The sequence below is a fragment of the Micropterus salmoides genome, unplaced genomic scaffold (genome assembly GCF_014851395.1).
Source record: "Micropterus salmoides isolate LMB-PRFRI ecotype aquatic unplaced genomic scaffold, ASM1485139v1 Ms_hic_scaffold_20, whole genome shotgun sequence".
Classification (NCBI taxonomy): Eukaryota; Metazoa; Chordata; class Actinopteri; order Centrarchiformes; family Centrarchidae; genus Micropterus; species Micropterus salmoides.
Genome location: NW_024041151.1, coordinates 2,818,843 through 2,837,707, shown reverse-complemented (window position 1 = coordinate 2,837,707; position 18,865 = coordinate 2,818,843). Strand labels below are relative to the sequence as shown.

The 18,865-nt window shown below is 44.1% G+C and overlaps 2 protein-coding genes across 3 annotated transcripts; one reads left to right on the top strand and one right to left on the bottom strand.

Annotated features, from left to right (window-relative positions):
- Positions 1-91: 91 nt before the first annotated feature.
- Positions 92-16,133, bottom strand: helq (helicase, POLQ like). Of its 2 annotated transcripts, none has more exons than XM_038733139.1 (19): positions 15,832-16,133; positions 15,445-15,668; positions 12,927-13,566; positions 11,941-12,119; positions 10,915-11,115; positions 10,750-10,822; positions 10,571-10,668; positions 10,352-10,450; positions 9,334-9,479; positions 9,002-9,241; positions 5,811-5,952; positions 5,386-5,490; positions 3,542-3,749; positions 2,966-3,123; positions 2,790-2,888; positions 2,462-2,635; positions 2,252-2,365; positions 578-712; positions 92-493 (listed from the first exon to the last, which is right to left on the bottom strand). In XM_038733139.1, exons 2-19 carry the CDS (start codon positions 15,619-15,621, stop codon positions 458-460), a joined length of 3,024 nt encoding a protein of 1,007 aa, XP_038589067.1. In that variant the 5' UTR covers positions 15,622-15,668; positions 15,832-16,133; the 3' UTR covers positions 92-457. The 2 variants fall into 2 exon arrangements, with proteins under 2 accessions (XP_038589067.1, XP_038589066.1); XM_038733138.1 differs by having other exon boundaries at positions 92-471; positions 15,832-16,132.
- Positions 16,134-16,646: 513 nt separating this feature from the next.
- On the top strand, positions 16,647-18,865 carry mrps18c (mitochondrial ribosomal protein S18C). Its single transcript, XM_038733144.1, has 6 exons — positions 16,647-16,770; positions 16,848-16,900; positions 16,993-17,076; positions 17,882-17,939; positions 18,024-18,083; positions 18,723-18,865. The coding sequence occupies exons 1-6, from the start codon at positions 16,710-16,712 to the stop codon at positions 18,797-18,799; spliced, it is 393 nt and encodes a 130-aa protein (XP_038589072.1). The 5' UTR covers positions 16,647-16,709; the 3' UTR covers positions 18,800-18,865.

Below are 18,865 nucleotides of genomic sequence, written 5' to 3'. Positions count from 1 at the left end.
AGCTGGTTCAGCTACAACTAGAGAGTGCAGACGCCACATCCCACCAACAATAACCCAGACAAGCTCTCTGCTACATGTGGGCAAACATGTAAATAGTGAACCTGAGAATTTAATTTGAGCTACAGAGGCATTTACACATCTTCTGTGTGTGTGTGGGAGAGACTTGTTAGTGAAAACACATTTGAAGGTCACCTTAATACTCCAGAGACCTTTCAGCTCCAGTATTACAGCCTTCACATCACTGGCTGACACAAAAATATAGCTGAGTCCTTCTCCTACATTATTTTAATAAGATGTATATTTCAAACAAATGAAACAATAAAAAGCAAAGTTTCCAAAGAGAATAAAACTTCTCTGTAATAAATGAACTCAAAGGAGTTCTGTGTTTGAAACTGTGGGCAGATCTGAAGGCATCATCAGCAGGTCGTCCACTTCCTCCTGCAGAGCTGCAGCTTTTTCATTCACAAGCATCTGGAACACAGAGAGACATCATCTGATAGACACAAACAGTCCACACGTTAATCATTGTGTCATCTTCAAACCCACGCAGCATTGAGGACATGTGAACAGGACTCACTTTAGCAGAGGCCACTATCTGCTCGGCTTGTTTCTTGTAGAGGTTTTCTATCGTCTTGGACAGAACAGCAGGGTCAGCGTTCGCCAGGTGAGTCGGCGTTTTATAGCCAGCGTTATACAGCTGCTTCGCTCTCGCCTGGAGGGAAGGAACAACAACAGCTGATCAGATGTGCTGTTGTGATTTTTAGTCTTCATTTGTTCACATTTAGTCAAAGTTTCTCCATCAAAAGTAGTTGAATCAGCTGTTAGCAGCTCCTGTTAGCAGTTAGCATGGATGTGCAGACAGACATCACTGGATTACTGTGAAACTGAAGAAAACTTCTCAGGCAGGTTCTGCAGAGTCTTTCTTCTAAGTGGATTTATGGACATTTGTTCTGGATGGACATCAGAGAAAATGAGATCCTCTGGAAATGGAAATCACATTAAATTATATAAATATATTTTTATGTCAGTAACAATTTTATTAGGAATGGGAATCACCAGAGGCGCCACGATACGATATTGTCACAATAATTAAGTCGGGATGCGATATTATTGGGATTTTACACATATTACGATATATTGCAATTAATCACCTTGATGGCGGTGCGAGAGACCTGTGTTCAATCCCCCACTGTGACCAGCGTCAGCTAAATGAATAAATGTAATCTAAAATGATAAATTTCTTGCTTGTTCATCTCACTTTTTCAGTCCACTAGATGGTGCTGTTTCCCATGTGCACTTTAGAGAATAAAGTATTTCCAGTATTACCACGGAAAAAATAGTGATACTGGGCTGTTTATTTTATATGAGCATTTATTATGCAAAAAAGTCAATATTCTCTTAACTTATCTAATGACCTGATCTATTTCAAGGCCAAACATCTGAACCGGTTATTTCTGTCATCTATAACTACAAGCAAAACACCTTTGTAAACTAAAACATAATCTACCTTCAGTGTGAACAATAAGATAAAAAGTTAAATATAATGTGACAGACAGACAAATTAACTAGTAACTATTTAGTTGCAGGTAAAACAGTCCTTCACTCCTGAAAAATGTATTTTCAAAAGCTGATTTCAGGGCTGCAAAATAACAATTATGTTTATAAAAGGATTCATCTGCGCACCATCATTTAATTAGAAATTTGTCAGAAAACAGAAACCTTTGCTGACCTCATCAAACGTCTTGTTTTATCGGACCGAACAGTCTAAAACAGAGAAAAGCAGAAACTTCTCATGTGAGAAGCTGGAACCAGCAATGTCTGACCATGTGTGCATTTGATAATTAACTTTAACTTTAACTTTAACTTTAACTTTAGGGGGTGGCGATGGCGCAATGGATAAGACGCCTGCCTGTGGTGTGAGAGACCCAGTTTTGCGACCCGGGTTCAATCCCCCACTGTGAGACATCCACCATTGTGTCCCTGAGCAAGACTCTTAACCCCTCGTTGCTCCAGAGGCGTGCGACCTCTGACATGTATAGCAATTGTAAGTCGCTTTGAATAAAAGCGTCAGCTAAATGAATAAATGTCAAAATGTAAATGTTAACGATTATCTGATTATCAAAATACATGACCGATTTTCTGTTGATGTAATAATAAAATGTTTTACTCCTCAATCTAAAATTAGCAGCAGAACGTTCAGACGATTCCCTCCTCTCAGACTTGTGATGAATACATGAACCTCCACACTGACCTCCATGACTCCAGCCACCTCCATCAGAGGGATGAGCTCAGCCTTCACACAGTAGCTCAGCCTTCGCGTCAGCTCCGTCAGCAGAGCTTTGAACGGCCAGAACTCCTCCAGCTCCTGATCACAGACAGATTTAACAGACCTGGGATCAGTGATAATGTGCGCACACACACAGAGGAGGCAGTTTATACCAGACGTTAGTGGCGGTGAAACCTCTGTGAAGTGCAGCACGCAGGAGCAGAAGGCCGAGGAGGAGCTGAGCAGAGTCTGAACGAAGCCTCGGCTCAGCTGGAACTTGTCGGCCACGCTCCACAGGTTGGTCTCCTTCAGTAAGGAGAGCAGCACCAGGGCCAGGTACATCCTCCTCGCCACCTCCATGTTCACGCTCTGAGACACAACAACAAGACACCGTGTGGGTTAGCGCCACCAGGACACCAGCTGCTTCCCCCCCACAAGAGCTCAGTAACCGGGTGGAAACAACACAAAGGTTCAGCTGCTGATCGAGGGAAGTGCTGAACCTGCTGTGGGAGAATCTTCTTACCTTCTTCACCGTCTGTCCTGCAGCTTTTCTAGCAACAAAACTCTCCGGCACTCCGACGGCTGCAGACATCTTCTGCTCTGCAGCCGACAGCAGGGTGAACTGCAACAAACACAACTGACGTGTTTCCAGCGAGCTGTGACAAAGTGACTTCGTGATGTCTGACAGTGACTTCCTACCTGTCTGAAGAACGTCATCCAGTCGGGCTTACACTGTGAAACCATGTCGTACGGTGTGACCAGGTAGACCAGGTGGAGGCAGCTGTTGAGCAGCAGACCCTCCAGACCTTTAGAGAGGTCTTTGTACAGCACGTCACTGTAGGTCAGATCCACGGAGCCTGAGGACGCCGGACGGACACAAGTCAGAGCTGCACTCAAACATCAACTGTTTAACTAACTACACTGATGCCGGAGGAAAAACTCTATGCCAACATTAGCCGATTAGCAGTAGCGTACAGCTGGCTGATGGGAATGTCATCAGTACTGCAGGTATTTGGTCGTAAAGCAAAGTGTTGGACCTGACGATTCAGTTAGATTTTTGACGTTTCTGCCTTTTGCAGGTTTCTGGGCTCAGTAACTGTGATGGTGATTCTACATGAAAAGTCAGTAGGATTCTTCCTGAGGGGAACATGAATGTCTGAACAAAATGTCATGACAATTCATCCAACAACTACAGTATATTTCCATCTGGACTAAATATTTATCTCTAAAGTGCGTCTCTGAATTTAAACCCTTACAGACGTGACAGTTATTCACCTTTGTACGTAGCCTTTCCCAGCTTGGTGACCTGTAGAGTCTGACCATTAGCGTCTGGAGCCACAGTGATGAGGCCCTTCTCCTTCAGGAGGTGGACGCACTGCTGCACCACCTCCCACAGACTCTTCTCCACACACATCCGCTTCTGTTGGACGTACAGCAGCGTCCCACCCAGGAACTCTCTCAGCTGATCCTCTGACGTGGTGATCTGCAGCACAGCAGCACTGATTTGTGTACAGTATCTCACAAAAGTAACAAAACTAAAGAAATGACACTTTGCTACAATGTAAAGCAGTGAGTGTGCAGCTTGTATAACAGTGTAAATTGGCTGTCCCCTCAAAAAAATACATCACACAGCCATTAATGTCTAAACCGCTGGCAACAACAGTGATTACACCTAAGTGAAAATGTCCAAATTGGGCCCAAAGTGTCAAGATTTTGTGTGGCCACCATTATTTTCCAGCTCTGCCTGAACCCTCTTGGCCTGGAGTTCAGCAGAGCTTCACCGGTTGCCACTGGAGTCCTCTTCCACTCCTCCATGACGACATCACGGAGCTGGTGGATGTTAGAGACCTTGCTCTCCTCCACCTTCCATTTGAGGAGCCCCACAGATGCTCAGTAGGGTTCAGGTCTGGAGACATGCTCGGCCAGTCCGTCACCTTTACCCTCAGCTTCTTTAGCGAGGCAGCGGTCGTCTTGGAGGTGTTTGGGATCATTATCATGTTGGAATACTGTCCTGTGGCCCAGTCTCTGAAGGGAGGGGATCCTGCTCTGCTTCAGTATGTTACAGTACATGTTGACATTCATGCAGCACCTATGCAGCCCCAGATCAGGACTCTCCCACCACCATGCTGGACTGTAGGCAGGACACACTTGTCTTTGTGCTCCTCACCTGGTTGTCGCCACACACGCTTGACACCATCTGAACCAGATAAGTTTATCTTGGTCTCATCAGACCACAGGACATGGTTCCAGCAATCCATGTCCTCAGCCTGCTGGTCTTCAGCAAACTGTTTGCGGGTTTTTTTGTGCATCATCTTTAGAAGAGACTTCCTTCTGGGACGACAGCCATGCAGACCAATTTGATGCAGTGTGCGGCGTATGGTCTGAGCCCTGACAGGCTGACCCCCCACCCCTTCAACTGTGCAGCAATGCTGGCAGCACTCATACGTCTATTTCCCAAAGACAACCTCTGGATATGACGCTGAGAACGTACATTCAACTTCTTTGGTCAACCATGGCGAGGCCTGTTCTGAGTGGATCCTGTCCTGTACAACCGCTGTTTGGTCTTGGCCACCGTGCTGCAGCTCAGTTGCAGGGTTGTGGCAGTCTTCTTATAGCCTCGGCCATCTTTATGTAGAGCAACCATTCTTTTTTTCAGATCCTCAGAGTTCTTTGCCATGAGGTGCCATGTTGAACTTCCAGTGACCAGTATGAGGGAGTGTGAGAGCGAGAACACCAAATTTAACACTCCTGCTCCCCATTCACTCCTGAGACCTTGTAACACTGATGAGTCACATGAGACCGGGGAGGGGAAAATAACTAATTGGGCCTAATTTGGACATTTTCACTTAGGGGTGTCATCACTTTTGTTGCCAGCGGTTTAGACATTAATGGCTGTGTGATGTGTTATTTTGAGGGGACAGCAAATTTACACTGTTATACAAGCTGAACACTCACTACTTTACACTGCAGCAAAGAGTCATTTCTTCAGTGTTGTCACATGAAAAGGTATAATCAAATATTTACTAATATGTGAGAGGTGTATTGCCTTTTGTGAGATACTGTATCTGCCTTGTGGTAATGTGCTTATGTTTGGAAATAAAAACCACAGAGGGATTTACATTTAATCCGATGAGGGACAGGATCAGACTCAGGATGCCCTTCCCATCGTCGTGCATCAGGTTGCTGAAGCAGTTTTCCATCGGGGCACACACAAGTGTTTTAGCCTGAAACACACAAAATACAGAAAGATGTGAAAGAACAGAACGAACGTATAAAATCATCTTTAGGGTTGTGAAGTGTGAGGGACTTCTTTTACTGATCTCCTCCAGAGCTGAAACGATTAGTTAGCAAATTCATTGTCAATCGCCTTTTTGTTTTAAGCAAGAATGCCAAAAATAATCTGGTTCTGGCCTCTCAAATGTGAATATTTCCCAGTCCATCATGGTCCCATCAGTCCTAATCATGTCCTCGCCTTTATAAAACCTGAACCAGCTGTTCAGTGGTGCCTGTCCTGTATTTAGTGAGCTGCTGCGAGTGTAGTCACCATGTCTCGGTCCTTGTCCTGCAGGATGAGGATGCTCTCCCCAACAGTGTCGATCCCTGCTCGACCCGCCCGACCCACCATCTGCTTGTACTGGCTCCTCTTCAGGAAGTCCGTGGCCACGTACGGTGAGCGCAGAATCACTCTGATTGGAGGACACCAAGGTCAAAGACTCAGTTTATCACCTCACGACACACAGACTCATTACACTTTTTTTATATTAAATAAAGTATTAAAGCAGTACTTTACCACTTGCAGTAACACCAGTATGGTCCTTTAATGGAGCTTTCTGGAGTTATTCTACATTTTCCTTCTTGTCAATAAATCTCATGTTCAGACTCAAACCAGCAGCGAATGTATCTCCTAAAGAGTCCTGTGTGTGATGTCTCTAATTCCTCGGCGCCATAAAGCTCAGTTGTCCAGAAACCATCAGTGAGCCTCACTGCTGCACTGGGTGACATGTTCCTTCTTGTGTTATCATGTTGAGGAGAGGTCTGTCCTACCACTACCCCTACTACCCCTACTACTCCTACTACTACTCCTACTTCTTTGTAGTAGTAGTAGTTCCCGTCCATTTTATTTTTATAAACTGGTTTGGGCAAGCCACTATATATGTCCCTTTGGGTCTCATTCAGTTAGGTCAGTTTGTTCGGTTCATATTCTGTTTGTGGTGTGCTGTTTTGAGTATAGTTATATTTTGTTGACCTCTTTTATAGTTTTTGGTTTCTATTGTTTGGTATTTTGGGGTATTATAAAAATATATATATATATTTTCAACAAAAACTCCTGTTCTCCTCATTGCCTGTTTAGTCCCTGACAGCGACAGTAATAACTGTCCGTGCGAAACAGTGCGCTCTATAGTTATATGAATTAAACGAAGCACTGATGCAAAGAATTTGTGTCGATGCTTTTTAGTAATCGAATGATTCAAATTTATCGAGTAATCGTTCCAGCCCTACATCCAAGCTGTGTACAGCGTGGGGCACTGTGCACTGTACCCTCTACTGTGGAGGTAATTGGGAGATTGAAGAAACACTTTGAGGAACTCCTAAATCCCAGTAGCACGCCTTCTATGGTAGAGACAAACAGCAGTTAGGAGTATTTGGCCTTCTTGGAGACCCTAAATGAAGTCATGTACGGGGCTTCAGTAGGGGACTCCGTTGTTCTGCTGGGAGACTTCAACGCGCACAGGGGCAATGATGGTCAACTGATCGCCATTTGGTGGCGAGTTGGGTCAGGGGATGGGAGAGACTCTAGACAGACCTGGTAAGCCCAAACGGGTAGTGTGGGTGAACTGGGGACATTTGAAGAGGCCCCTGTCCGAGAGATCTTCAATTCACACCTCAGGCAGATGTTTTCTAGCACCCCTGTGGAAGTGGGGGGCATTGAACCTCAGTGGGTAATGTTCAAAGTTTCCATTGCTGAAGCTGCAGTGGAGAACTGTGGTCTAAAGGTCTTAAGTGCCTTAAAAGGGTGATATCCTTCAAGCACCATGGTGGAAATGTGGTCAGGTAAGCTGCCCAACTAAAGGAGGCATTCCAGGATATGTTATGAAGTCGGGGACTTCGTTAGAGAGTGGCAAACTGGGGTGGTGGTTCCCCTGTTCAAAAAGGGGGAAGAGAGAGTGTGTGCTAATTACAGGGGAATCACACTTCTCAGCCTCCCTGGTAAAGTCCACTCCAAAGTGCTGGAGAGGAGGGTTCTGCCGATAGTTGAACCTTGGGTTGAAGAGGAAAAACGCAGATTCCGTCCTGGTTGTGGAATGACGGACCAGCTCTTCACTCTTGCAAGGATCCTGAAGGGTCCCCCAGGGATATTGTGGGAGGTGCTGTATGTGGTGAGGGGGTCCCTTTTAAGGGCTATCCAATCCCTGTAGGTCTAAAGCTAGAACTGTGAATAGATACTCAGCAGTAAGTTAGACCTGTTCCAAGTGGGGGTTGATGACCGGCAGAGCTGCGCTTTGTCACCAATCCTGTTTGTGATATTCATGGACAGGATATCAATGCGTAGTCGGAATGGGAAGGGGTGAGCTGGGATCTCGTCGCTAGTTTATACAGATGATGTGGTCCTGATGGCATCATCGGTCTGTGACCTTCAGCACTTACTGGATCGGTTCGTAGCAGAGTGTGAAGCGGCGGGGTGGGGATTAGCACCTCTAAATCTGAGGCCATGGTTCTCAGCAGGAAACCGATGGACTGCTCACTCCAGGTAGGGGATGAGTCAATACCCCAAGTGAAGGAGTTCAAGTACTTCGGTGTGTGTGTGTAGCATGAAGGAACTACAAATTTTGTTTCGTTATGCAGCCTTGAGCTGTATAATGACAAATAAACAACTTTGTACCTTGTACCTTGTCTTGTTCATGAGTGAGGGGACAATGGAGCGGTAGATTGGCCGGAGAATCCGAGCAGCAACGGTGGTATTGCCATTGCTCCTCCGCACTGTTGCGACAAAAGAGCCGAGCCCGAAGGCAAAGCTCTCAATCTAAAACTCGGACTAGAGCCGCTGCTTCTCAAAAGGAGCCAGTTGAGGTGGTTCAGGCATCTGGTAAGGATGACCCCTTGGTTCCAGGCACGTCCAACTGGGAGGGGGCCTTGGGGAAGAGCCAGGACTAGGTGGAGAGATTATCTCCACATTGGCCTGGTACGCCTTGAGATACCCTAGTCGGAACCGGTCGCTCGGGAAAGGGAGGTTTGGGGTCCTCTGCTGGAGCTGCTGCCCCCGCGACCCTGACCCTTCATAAGCGGTTGAGGATGAATGGATGGACAGATGGAAGGAAAAAAGAATAACTCTAGGCTGATCCTTTAAGGCAGCGGTTTTCAACCTTCTGGTGGATCCAAATATATCCAAGGTCACAAGATGGTGAATTGGAAAGTAAAGCAGAAACAGACTTATTTATTTTTTGACTTTTTCTTTAGTGCAAAGGTTACCTTTTAAATGAATTCAAATTAAACAATTTGGACAATCAGTCCACTCCTTAACTCAAACACACAAGTTACCACAGGGCAAAAAGGTTGGGAACCACAGTTTAATGGTCCTGAATCATGTAGTGACAGCATCGGGGAAAAGGAATGTCTCTATTCTAAAAGCTCAATTTCTGGGGTGTAAAATGGGCTTATTTAAGTGTCAAACACGGCTAACTATTGGCTAAAGTAGAGTCTCCCCTGCCCTTTTCAGAAGCCCAGTCAGGGGCTAACCTGCGAGCAGGAAGGTTGATGCCTGCAGCCAGTGTGGAGGTGCAGGTGAGGAGACAGAGGACCCCGTTGGAATAGGCCTCCTCCACCAGTTTCCTCTCCTCGGAGGTCAGTCCGCTGTGGTGATAGGCCAAACCATACGGCACCGTCTTCCTGAGCACCGGACACACCGAGCCATTCCCGCTGTCCCTCAGTTCTCTGAGGAGGACGGCCTTCTCTGCCTCCCTGAGTCGGAGGAACTCCCTGAAAGAGTTGAGACGTCAACAAAAACCACACTGAATCACTGAGAACTGGCTGCAGAGGAGCAGCATACCTCAGTCGGCTGCTTCACTTACTCTTTCAGATATTTGCAGATCATCCCTGCCACGTTCTCACAGTTCTTCTTGGTGGGGCAGAAAACCAGACATGAATGTGTTGGAATGACTTCAGTCACCAGAGCGATGATGTGGTCCGGGTCGATCTTCTGCATCGCACTTGAGTACTGAGGGACATAACAAAGATCACACATGTTGTTAGAATCATTTGTAGTAATCTACTTTACATTTACATTACATTACAGCTTGTTGACGTTAGAGAGGGACACCCCTGCTCTGATGAGAACAGAATGGGCCCTAGAACTGAGCCTTGGGGCACCCCCCCAGTAGAGGCAATGAGGAGGACAATTGTCCTTGCCACGACACATTGTAGGAATGCTCGGAGAGGTAGGATTCAAACCACTAGAGTGATTTGCCCGAGATGCCCATTGCTGCGAGTGCGAATAGCAGGATCCTGTGATTGACTGTGTCAAAGACGGCGGATTGGTCAAGCAGGATAAGATCAGAGGACTGGGCTGCAGCTTTAGCTGACCTTAGGACTTCTATCACAGACAACAGAGCAGATTCAGTGGAGAGGCCACTCTTTAAACTAGACTGATATGGATCTAGGAGATCATTCCTGTTTGAACTTTATCAGCACCATCTTTACCTGCAGTCCAGGTTTTACACATTATGTCATGCTTTAAAATAAACTCAAAATGTAAAACAGAATTTTAATATTTCATAAAGAAACTTTTGCCCGAGTTCAGTTTTTGCTAACAATTTTCTCAGTGCTTGTTCCTGATGGAGAAATCTGTCGGCTCACTCTCTGTGTGAGAATATACAGAGATACAAAACCTTTGACTCTGAAGTATGAAGTCAGGAGAACGCAGGACAAAGCTGGCTGGTCACCAGATGTGGTCATCAATCACAGGGGGCTTTAAAATCGATAAAACCTACGACACCCTCTGTCCTCCGTTGTATACTTGACCTGACATATAAAATGACTATAAAATGTTATTATTATTGTAAAAATACACTATGTTAACATTGAACTTACCTTAAAGTTGAGAGGACGTGAGAATCTAAAACATTCCTCTTCCTTTTGGTCCACTTCATAGATCGTGTCCTGCAGTTTAACGTACTCCTTCAGCTGGACCTGATCAGAGAACCGTTTTACTGAGAGTCACGGTGGCAGGTACAGTTTATAGTTATAGAATGAAGGAACATGTCAGTCCAACAGTTTACAACACTACAGCATGCTTTGAAAAATACCCACAGGTCTGAAATCGTTGGTGTAATTTTCAGCCCTTAAAAATGTCTGCAGGTCTTCGATGTTTCCCAGAGTGGCGCTCATCCCAATAATCTGAGTAGCTTCTGGAAAAGAGCAGAGAAGGATCATTTACTCAAACGGTTTTAACAAGACAACTGCGATCAAAGTGAGAGGAGGACACTTACTGCTCATGTAGAGGACTTTGGACAGAGTCATTTCAATAACAGCCCCTCTGCTGCCATCGCCCAACATGTGAAGCTGCATATGGACGACAAAAGTTGGCATGAAGCCTCCCATCGCGACCTTTATTGTCAGATCTAAAACACATTTTATTAAAATGGAGCTCGTACCTCATCGACCACCACCAGGCCGAGGTCCTCGATCCTGCTGGTCTCTATCAGAGAGTTGACGAGGCTGTGGGCTTTCTCTATCGTAGCGATGTAAAGAGATCTGCTGTTTCTTCTCTTCACGGGAGGAAACTTGCCCTTACTGCCAGCGTACTCCTCCACCATGAAGTCCAGCTCCAGGCCAAAGCTCGCTAACCCACGCACCTGCAAAATAACCAAGATGGAGTTTCCATCAGCTCAAAATGAAGAGCATTAAAGTAGTGATATAGGGCTTTTTGAGACAATCGGCTTCGACCGATCCCTGCACTCACGATGCCGATATATCATCCTAAATGACAGCAGATCTAATCTAACAGCATTACTGTCTAGTGTTAAATATATTTTGTAATACTGTAGAGAATAGGGCAGCTGAAAGACATCACTTCTGACAAACTGAACCCTGCTCTCCCTTAAACACCAGCCACGTTCTGAAATGATGTCAGTCAGCTGCATTAATCTCTACAGTTTCACTATATTCAATTCAATTTTATTTATATAGCACCAAATCACAACAACAGTTATCTCACAGCGCTTTTCATAAAAGAGCAGGTCTAGACCGTACTCTGTGATGATATTTACAGAAGCCCAACAGTTCCCACCAAGAGCAAGCACTAGGCGACAGAGGCAAGGAAAAACTTCCTTTTAAGAGGCAGAAACCTCGAGCAGAACCATGGCTCAGGGTGGGCGGCCATCTGCCTCGACCGATGGGGCTATAGGCTATATATTTAACACTAGCCAGTAATGCTGTTAGATTAGAGCTGTGGTCATTTAGGAAGATATATCGGCCTCGTGACTGTAGCTATTGGCCTGATTAATCGGCCGAGGGGTCTGTCACTGGTACTAGTTCAAGTCATTTTAACATTTATTCCATGAAACTTACTACTCGCTATTGAAATACAACTAGTACTTATTTATTAGTAGCTTGTAACTATTTTTTGGTTACTAAACACTTGCACTACTAGTACGTGGCTTCGTTTTTCCTACTTTTACCTTCTCCTGCACCAGCGATATGTACGGTAAGATGAACAGACAGTCTTTCTTCCTGCACAGCAGCTCTCTGAGGATAAGGATCTCTGCAACGAGAGTTTTCCCCCCGCTGGTGGGAAGAGAGTAGATCAGGTTCTTCCTCTGCTGAACACAGTCCAGGTTCAGACACGTCTCCTGCCAATCTGAAAAAGAAACAAAAGCTCCGGATCTCTATTTCAAGTCACACTGGCTTAAAGGAAAGGCTCTTTATACGTCTGTATGCTAAATTTGAAGCTACAGCTGGTTAGCTCAAATTGGAAAAAGACCAGAAACAGCTGGACTGGCTCTGTCCAAAGGTAATTCTCTGATTAACATGTTAATCTGACTTGTTTAATATGTACAAAAAGTGAAAAAGGAAATGTATGTACGGTCCCCCTGGGATTCTAGTCTTTATGCTAAGCTAGGCTAACTGTCTGCAGCTCCATATTTATTGTTATCAATCTGACTCTCAGTAGGAGACAGAAGTGTTTTTCCCCAAATGTTGAACTATTCCACTAAAACAAAATCTAGCAACTAACAATTCTTTTCATGATCCACCATAAGCCAATTGACAGAAAATCAATCAGCACCTGTTTTCTTAATTAGTTTCTGAGCAAAAAAACACCAGAAATTCTCTCAAATGTGAATTTTTTAGGCTTTTCTATGTTTTCTACCCGAGCAACCTGAATCTTTTTGAGGTAGACTGTAGTTTTGAACACAATGAGACAAACCATTACTGGATTCATGGAAAACTAATGTGAAGATTAATCAATAATGAAAACCAACTCTACACTGCAGCCCTAGTCTGCAGATTATTTTCAGAATTAATCAATTTGTGTAAAAAATATCAGAAAATTGTTCTAAAAAAATGGCCATAAAATCAGAAAACCAGCAAAACAAACATGGAACATGTAAATATTTGCTTTAAACATGACTTCTGATGATCTACTGATCGCTAAACAGCCCATCACCGTATAAACTCTCGATTCCTCTCAGCTTGTACATCAGGTCCTTCACTTTGGTGGGGAGCCCAAAGAAGGGCCCGAGGTCGGTCGTCTCAGCAGAGACCGTCTCCATGGCCTGCATGGCGACGCTGATCTCCTCAGAAACTACAGCTTCTTTTAACGCTACAGTGCGTGAAACGTTAGCGGGAGCTGCGGCGTTACAGAGCATCGTCCTCTTCAGCTGATCCGCCACGCTCCTCCTCGCCTTCGGTTGTCTCTTATCCTCCAAGTTCCTTTCTGTTCCAGGCTCCGAGGGCCCGTCTGTGTTTCTAAGAGGCGTCGAGGTTTTGCCTCCGTCCTGCAGTCTGCTCCTCTTCACGTTCTCACAAACTTGTTCCTGAAACTGACGCTGGCTGGGAGGCAAGTCCTCGAAGGGTTCGTCTCCGAGGGCGTCTAAGATGGAGTCCGTGAGAACGTCTTCACGGGACGGTTTCCAGACGGCGTCTTTCGACGTCCGCAGAGCGGTGAAGTCCGGCTGATCGGCAGCCGAACGCCGGACGTCTCGCTGTCGTTCATTGTGTTCCGCATCGTCCAGCTTCGCCAGGAGAGAGCTGTCCTGCAGGAGGCTGTCGTAGTCCCCGAATAAATCCTCGCTGTCGCTGTAGAACTGCGAACACAACACAGGAGGGTTCATCCACAGGCAACACGTTACGAGCTGAGGTGATTAGATGATCAATGACATTAATAGGAAAGCAGAGGTACTTTCAGGTTTCCTTTAAATCATCATCAGGATGCAGCTTATTGACGTTAGTATCAATTAGGCAGATGACATCACAGACCTACACTGTTGGGACACAAAGCTGCAACATTAAATAAACAACTTCAGTTTATTAAAAGCTTTTAGAGGTTTCTTTAAGAAGCAGGATGTCCAAATATTGACTTGGGTCAATTATTTCTATTGACATACAGAGTTTCCCACATAGTCCTTCCTTGGCCGGGTCGCCCAGGTATATTTGGTGACATATTTTGCAGAGTTGTTTTTTTATTACTGCTTCGCTAAATACAGTTTTTTTCCGTTTACCATTTTTAGAATCGCTTCTAAATTCATGTATACTGTCGGCTACTCAGCAGAAGGGAGTTAAAAACTCAATCTCACTCTGTAAGATGTTGTATTGTGACAAAATAAATCTACCGAGGACACGGTGGATATTTTACAAGCACGGACGAGGTAAAGCGACTGTCAACACACCTGTGCAGATATCACTCGTTAGTTGGTTTCATTTTCAAAGGCTACGTCGTTAACAAGCCTCCTCCACCTGCTGCTCTAAGCGGAAGCGCGGCCGGAAAAATCCAGAAGTCTTTTCGGTGACTTTATAAAACGTACAGCTGATGGAGGAAGCCAGCAGGGCGGATACATACAGGGAGAGACAGGAAGAGGCGGAGCCAGCAGGTGCGTTTACAGTAGCGGTGTAGGGGTGTGTGGGGAAAACAGAAGTGAAGGGAGCAGATTCAGTCAGTGAGTAAACACTAACATAAGGTGGAGAATAAAGCAGTTAACTAAGAAATAAGCTAGTTATTGCCTGATATTCTGTTAGAAACACTGACATATTATATTGACATAATCTGATCAATCAGCTGACACCAAACTGCTCCTGATGATGTTTTAAAAGAAGGTCAAATTCCCACGCCAAGTTCTTGTCAGCTTTTACAGAGAAGCACTAGAAAGCATCCTGACTGGAAACATCACTAACATGAGATTAAAACTGCTCAGAAGATCATCAGTACCAATCTCCTGAGCATCAGTGATGTCGGTGAGGTGCCTGCAGAGCCCAAAGGATCCTAAAGGACCCACCCAGCCACAGCCTGCTCACCCTGCTGCATGCTGGGAAGAGATGTAGAAGTTTCTGCTGCCGTACCTCCAGACTGCAGAGCAGCTTTTTCCCCTAAACTATCAGACTCTTAAACTGTTATTCATCCTCAGCACTGCTCCAGTGATGATAGTTTACTCCTGTTTAACATTTTTATGTATTACTGTATATTGTCTGCTACGTAGCTGAAGGGAGTTACAAACTCAATTTCACTCTTGTGACAATAAACCCACCTACCTAAAAGTAACCTGAAAGCTTGAAAACGATTTTACACAGTGTGTTAAAATAAATAAATATCAGTATATTATATTAAAATATTATTAGACATTTAAATTAATTTGTGGGACAAGAAATTCATATTTCAAATAAAACATGATGGTTCTGGATTCTCAAATCAAAGTGTTTCTTTGTTTTACATCCTAATAGAAAGTGATCAGCTGCTGTGAATGATTACCATAATTATTTAAATTAACCAATTATTTTAATTTTAAATATCTTATTTCTCTTGTAAAAAATGTGTTTTATCTGAACCAACAATCCAAAATGCAAAATAAAACTAGCAAATATTCACAATTAAGAGGCTGGAACCAGATAATGTTTCTGACTTCTGCTTAAATAAACACGATTAATCAGAGTTTGAGTCAGTCGAGTTTGTAAGAGTTTGTAAAGTCACTCACCTCCACAGCTTGTCCATCAGCCATGATGCTGTTGAGCCTCCAGGTCTGGGGACATTGCTGTGAACAGGTAACCTCTCCTCTCTTCCGGGCAGGTGTCAGGTGAGTCTTCAGGACGTCCCTCGACCTCTTCCTCGAGTAAACTCTTTTCACACTGATCTCTTGGTTTCCGGCGAACATCCCTGTCCAGGATCAGCTGCTCCTCCTCCTCCTCCTCCTCCCTGATGCTGCAGGTCACACAGAGGAGCAGCAGCCGGTAAACAAACACTAACAAACAAACACCTGCACGCACAGGTGCAGCTGCAGACACGTTACAACATCACTGAACGAGTTAGCGTTGAGATAAAACGCCTCATAAGCGTTAAACCTGGTAAAGTGAAGCTAGCTTACTGCTGTCAGTTGGACTCCTTATGTGTTCCCCGCGCGAGCTGAAGTTAATCAACCACTACGAATAATAACGTTACATCTAAATTACAATTTCCCGTTAAAAAAAACTACACAATTATGTCGCAATTTAAATAGTTTAACAAAAGCAGCTTCTGTTCGCAGGAAGGTTCAACAGCTCAGCGAGCAGCACATTTAAAAATGCTTCCACAGCATTCAGAGCAAGAGAGAAATCCCGCCAGCATTTCTGCCGTCGGTTTACCGGCTAACTAGCTAGCGGAGCTAAGCGGTTCAAAATCTGAATTCATTCTTTACTTTTATTATTTTCGGTAAGGAAACTTGTTGTGAGTTACCCCCAAATAACGCCGATAATTACCAGATACCACACTTTGCTTAATCGGCGTACTTTTCTGCCAACTTATAATTTATCTTCGTTGTGCCGCGTTACTATGTGTTAAAACGGTGAATATTTACACAGAACCTGGTTCTGTTAACAAACGGGATGAGACCAAATCTGATGCTACAAACATAATCAGTTGTTAATGTGAGATGAGCTAACGCTTCTTCTTCACATATGTCGGGGTGCTTTCTATCTTGTGTTGTTAGATCTTTGAAGAGGGTAACGTTTAATCTCTTCCGACCAAACATTTTAGATCGGAACTATTAAATGCATTCGTGCCGGAAACCTAAAATCTACGACGACAAACAAATCACACATTGTACATTAATTTCAAATGATCCAATAAATAAATAAATAAATAATACATGTAATTTACCTCAAATTAACAAACAGCTTTAAAAGTGGTCGGAACGAGTAGTTAGAAAACCAAGCGACGCCCCGGAGGGTTCCCGCTTGACAACATCCGGTCGTGTGTCAGGTCAAAATGCTCGCATTGAGAGGCTTTCAGAGACTAAAACCTGTTTTATCACCTCATGGAAACACAAGTAAGGCTGCAGACCCGCGTTAACGTCTGGTCATATTTAATAATCTAACTTTATTAAAATGTGATCTGCTCCTGCAGGTTTGAGGAGTCTGACTGCGGCTTCAAATGTAGTCCTGCAGAAAGAAGACACGGTGGGTTTTCTGTCAGCAAACATAGTGATGATGTTTCGGTATTAAAAAGATAAACATGTAACTGTGGTGTGATGTTAATCTTCATCTTTCAGCTTGTTAAAATGGAGAACCCGTTCAAAGAACCGCAGAAAGGATGCACTCTGTGCAAGGTCACCGTGGACTACAAGAACATCCAGGTGAGTCAGACACACCTGCACGGCCTCCTGGAAAACCTGGAAAACGGTTGACCAAATTTCCAGTCATGGAAAACACCTGGAAAATGTGAGGAAAAAGTCAAATATCCTGGATAATCTTGTGTTGTCCTGGAAGATTATTTTGTCTGCAGGCAAAGTTTTTATGTTTTATCTGGTACCAGTGGTTAAAATTTAACACCTGTCAAGCAATACAATGGAAATACTACAAGAAAAATAAAAACAATATTAAAACACATCATTAAATCAAGGTAAAATCAACTTGTTATAATTCCTGCACATGTAAAAGATGATTTCATAGATACTTTTTATAATCAGGCTTCTGCAGAGAGGAACATGTTAAGAACCTCTTTTGCAACGGTGACCTGGCCAAGACAGGCAGCCGCATATAAAAATACAAACACATGGGTACGGACAAATAACAGAGAAAACTAGTAAGATAAGTAGTAAAATCATTTTGAGTCACTTTTACAATCTAAACATTTAAATATTAAGGCATCTTTCATTTTGGATTTAAAAGGCTGAGTGTAGAAGATGTGGTGAAAAGGTAAATTAAACTTTAAGCTGAAGCTCACTGCTGCAGATTTACCTGTTCACACCTGATCAGCGTGTTTACATGGACACAAGAAACCAGTTCAGGTGAGATTTCAGTGTTTTCTAAGACCGTGATTCAGTTTTCCATGAGAACAGGAGCAGTGTGGATCTGTCGAACACATCCTGAAGCTTCAAACGTCACCTCGAGCCCAAAGAGTTCACATGTAGCATCACTAATGTGTTTTCTGCCTCTCAGCTGCTGTCTCAGTTCATCTCACCGCACACGGGCAGAATCTACGGCCGACACATCACAGGTGAGCAGCTGCACGCCGAAGAGCTGCGTCAGCGGCGTTTCCTGTTTTGCGGGTCGTTTCACGTCGTCTCTCTTTGTTTTACAGGCTTGTGTGGAAGGAAACAAAGAGAAGTCTCAAAAGCTATAAAGAAAGCTCATTCAATGGGTACGTTTCCATTAGAGTGATGTTTCATCCTCAGTGTCTCCTTTTACATATCCAGTGACAAAACCCCAGTTCAGCCTTGAACTGCCTGAGATATTAAAATATGGTCGGATCAGAACTTTTACATGTACACACTCGTGTCAAAGCGCTGAGGTCATCCAATCAGATGCTCTTCGATGTTCCTGGTTGGCTGTTCAGTGGCTGCTCCTGATCTCTGGAATATTTCCAGACTGCTGAAATGTTGGAGTCCTTGCTTAAGACCCATCTCTGTTCATTGGCTTTCAATTCGAGTTTTGACCTTTTAATCCTGTCTTTGTTTTTGTATTTTTGTTTGTGTATTCTGAGCTTGGGAAGCACTTTGGTCAACGAGGGATACATTTTAACTTGAAAGTTTCTGCAAAATGTTTAAATCCAAATCCACAGTCTGCTACTGCAGATTATTTCAGTTGTTCTCTCAGCCTATAAAAACACCAGCGAGCACAATAAAAAATACCCCTCAGTGTCTCAGAGCCGTCTTCAAACATTTTGAAACGACCAACAGATCAAAACCCAAAGATTCAGTTCATCTTCATCTCTGAGGAAACGCAGATAACTCCTTCATGTTTGTTTGTTACTAATCGATCTACATCTTTCTCCCTCCAGGTTTCATGTCTGTGACCCACAAACATCCACAGTTCATGAGGGATCCCAACATCTGTGGTATCAAAGATCTGGATTAGTCTGTGTGTTCTCTCTCGTGTTGAATCTGTAATCGTTTTGTTTATTAAAGGCTGGAGTCGCTCTGA

What these genes read in the sequence shown, in the direction of transcription:
- mrps18c (XM_038733144.1), top strand. Translation starts at nt 16,710, where the DNA reads ATGCTCGCATTGAGAGGCTTTCAGAGACTAAAACCTGTTTTATCACCT. An exon ending in ATCACCTCATGGAAACACAA is followed by an intron (nt 16,771 to 16,847) that starts GTAAGGCTGCAG and finishes CTGCTCCTGCAG; the next exon opens with GTTTGAGGAGTCTGACTGCG. An exon ending in TCCTGCAGAAAGAAGACACG is followed by an intron (nt 16,901 to 16,992) that starts GTGGGTTTTCTG and finishes TTCATCTTTCAG; the next exon opens with CTTGTTAAAATGGAGAACCC.
- helq (XM_038733138.1), bottom strand. Translation starts at nt 15,621, where the DNA reads ATGTTCGCCGGAAACCAAGAGATCAGTGTGAAAAGAGTTTACTCGAGG. An exon ending in ACACCAACGATTTCAGACCT is followed by an intron (nt 10,451 to 10,570) that starts GTGGGTATTTTT and finishes TTCTCTGATCAG; the next exon opens with GTCCAGCTGAAGGAGTACGT. An exon ending in CACGTCCTCTCAACTTTAAG is followed by an intron (nt 9,480 to 10,351) that starts GTAAGTTCAATG and finishes TATGTCCCTCAG; the next exon opens with TACTCAAGTGCGATGCAGAA.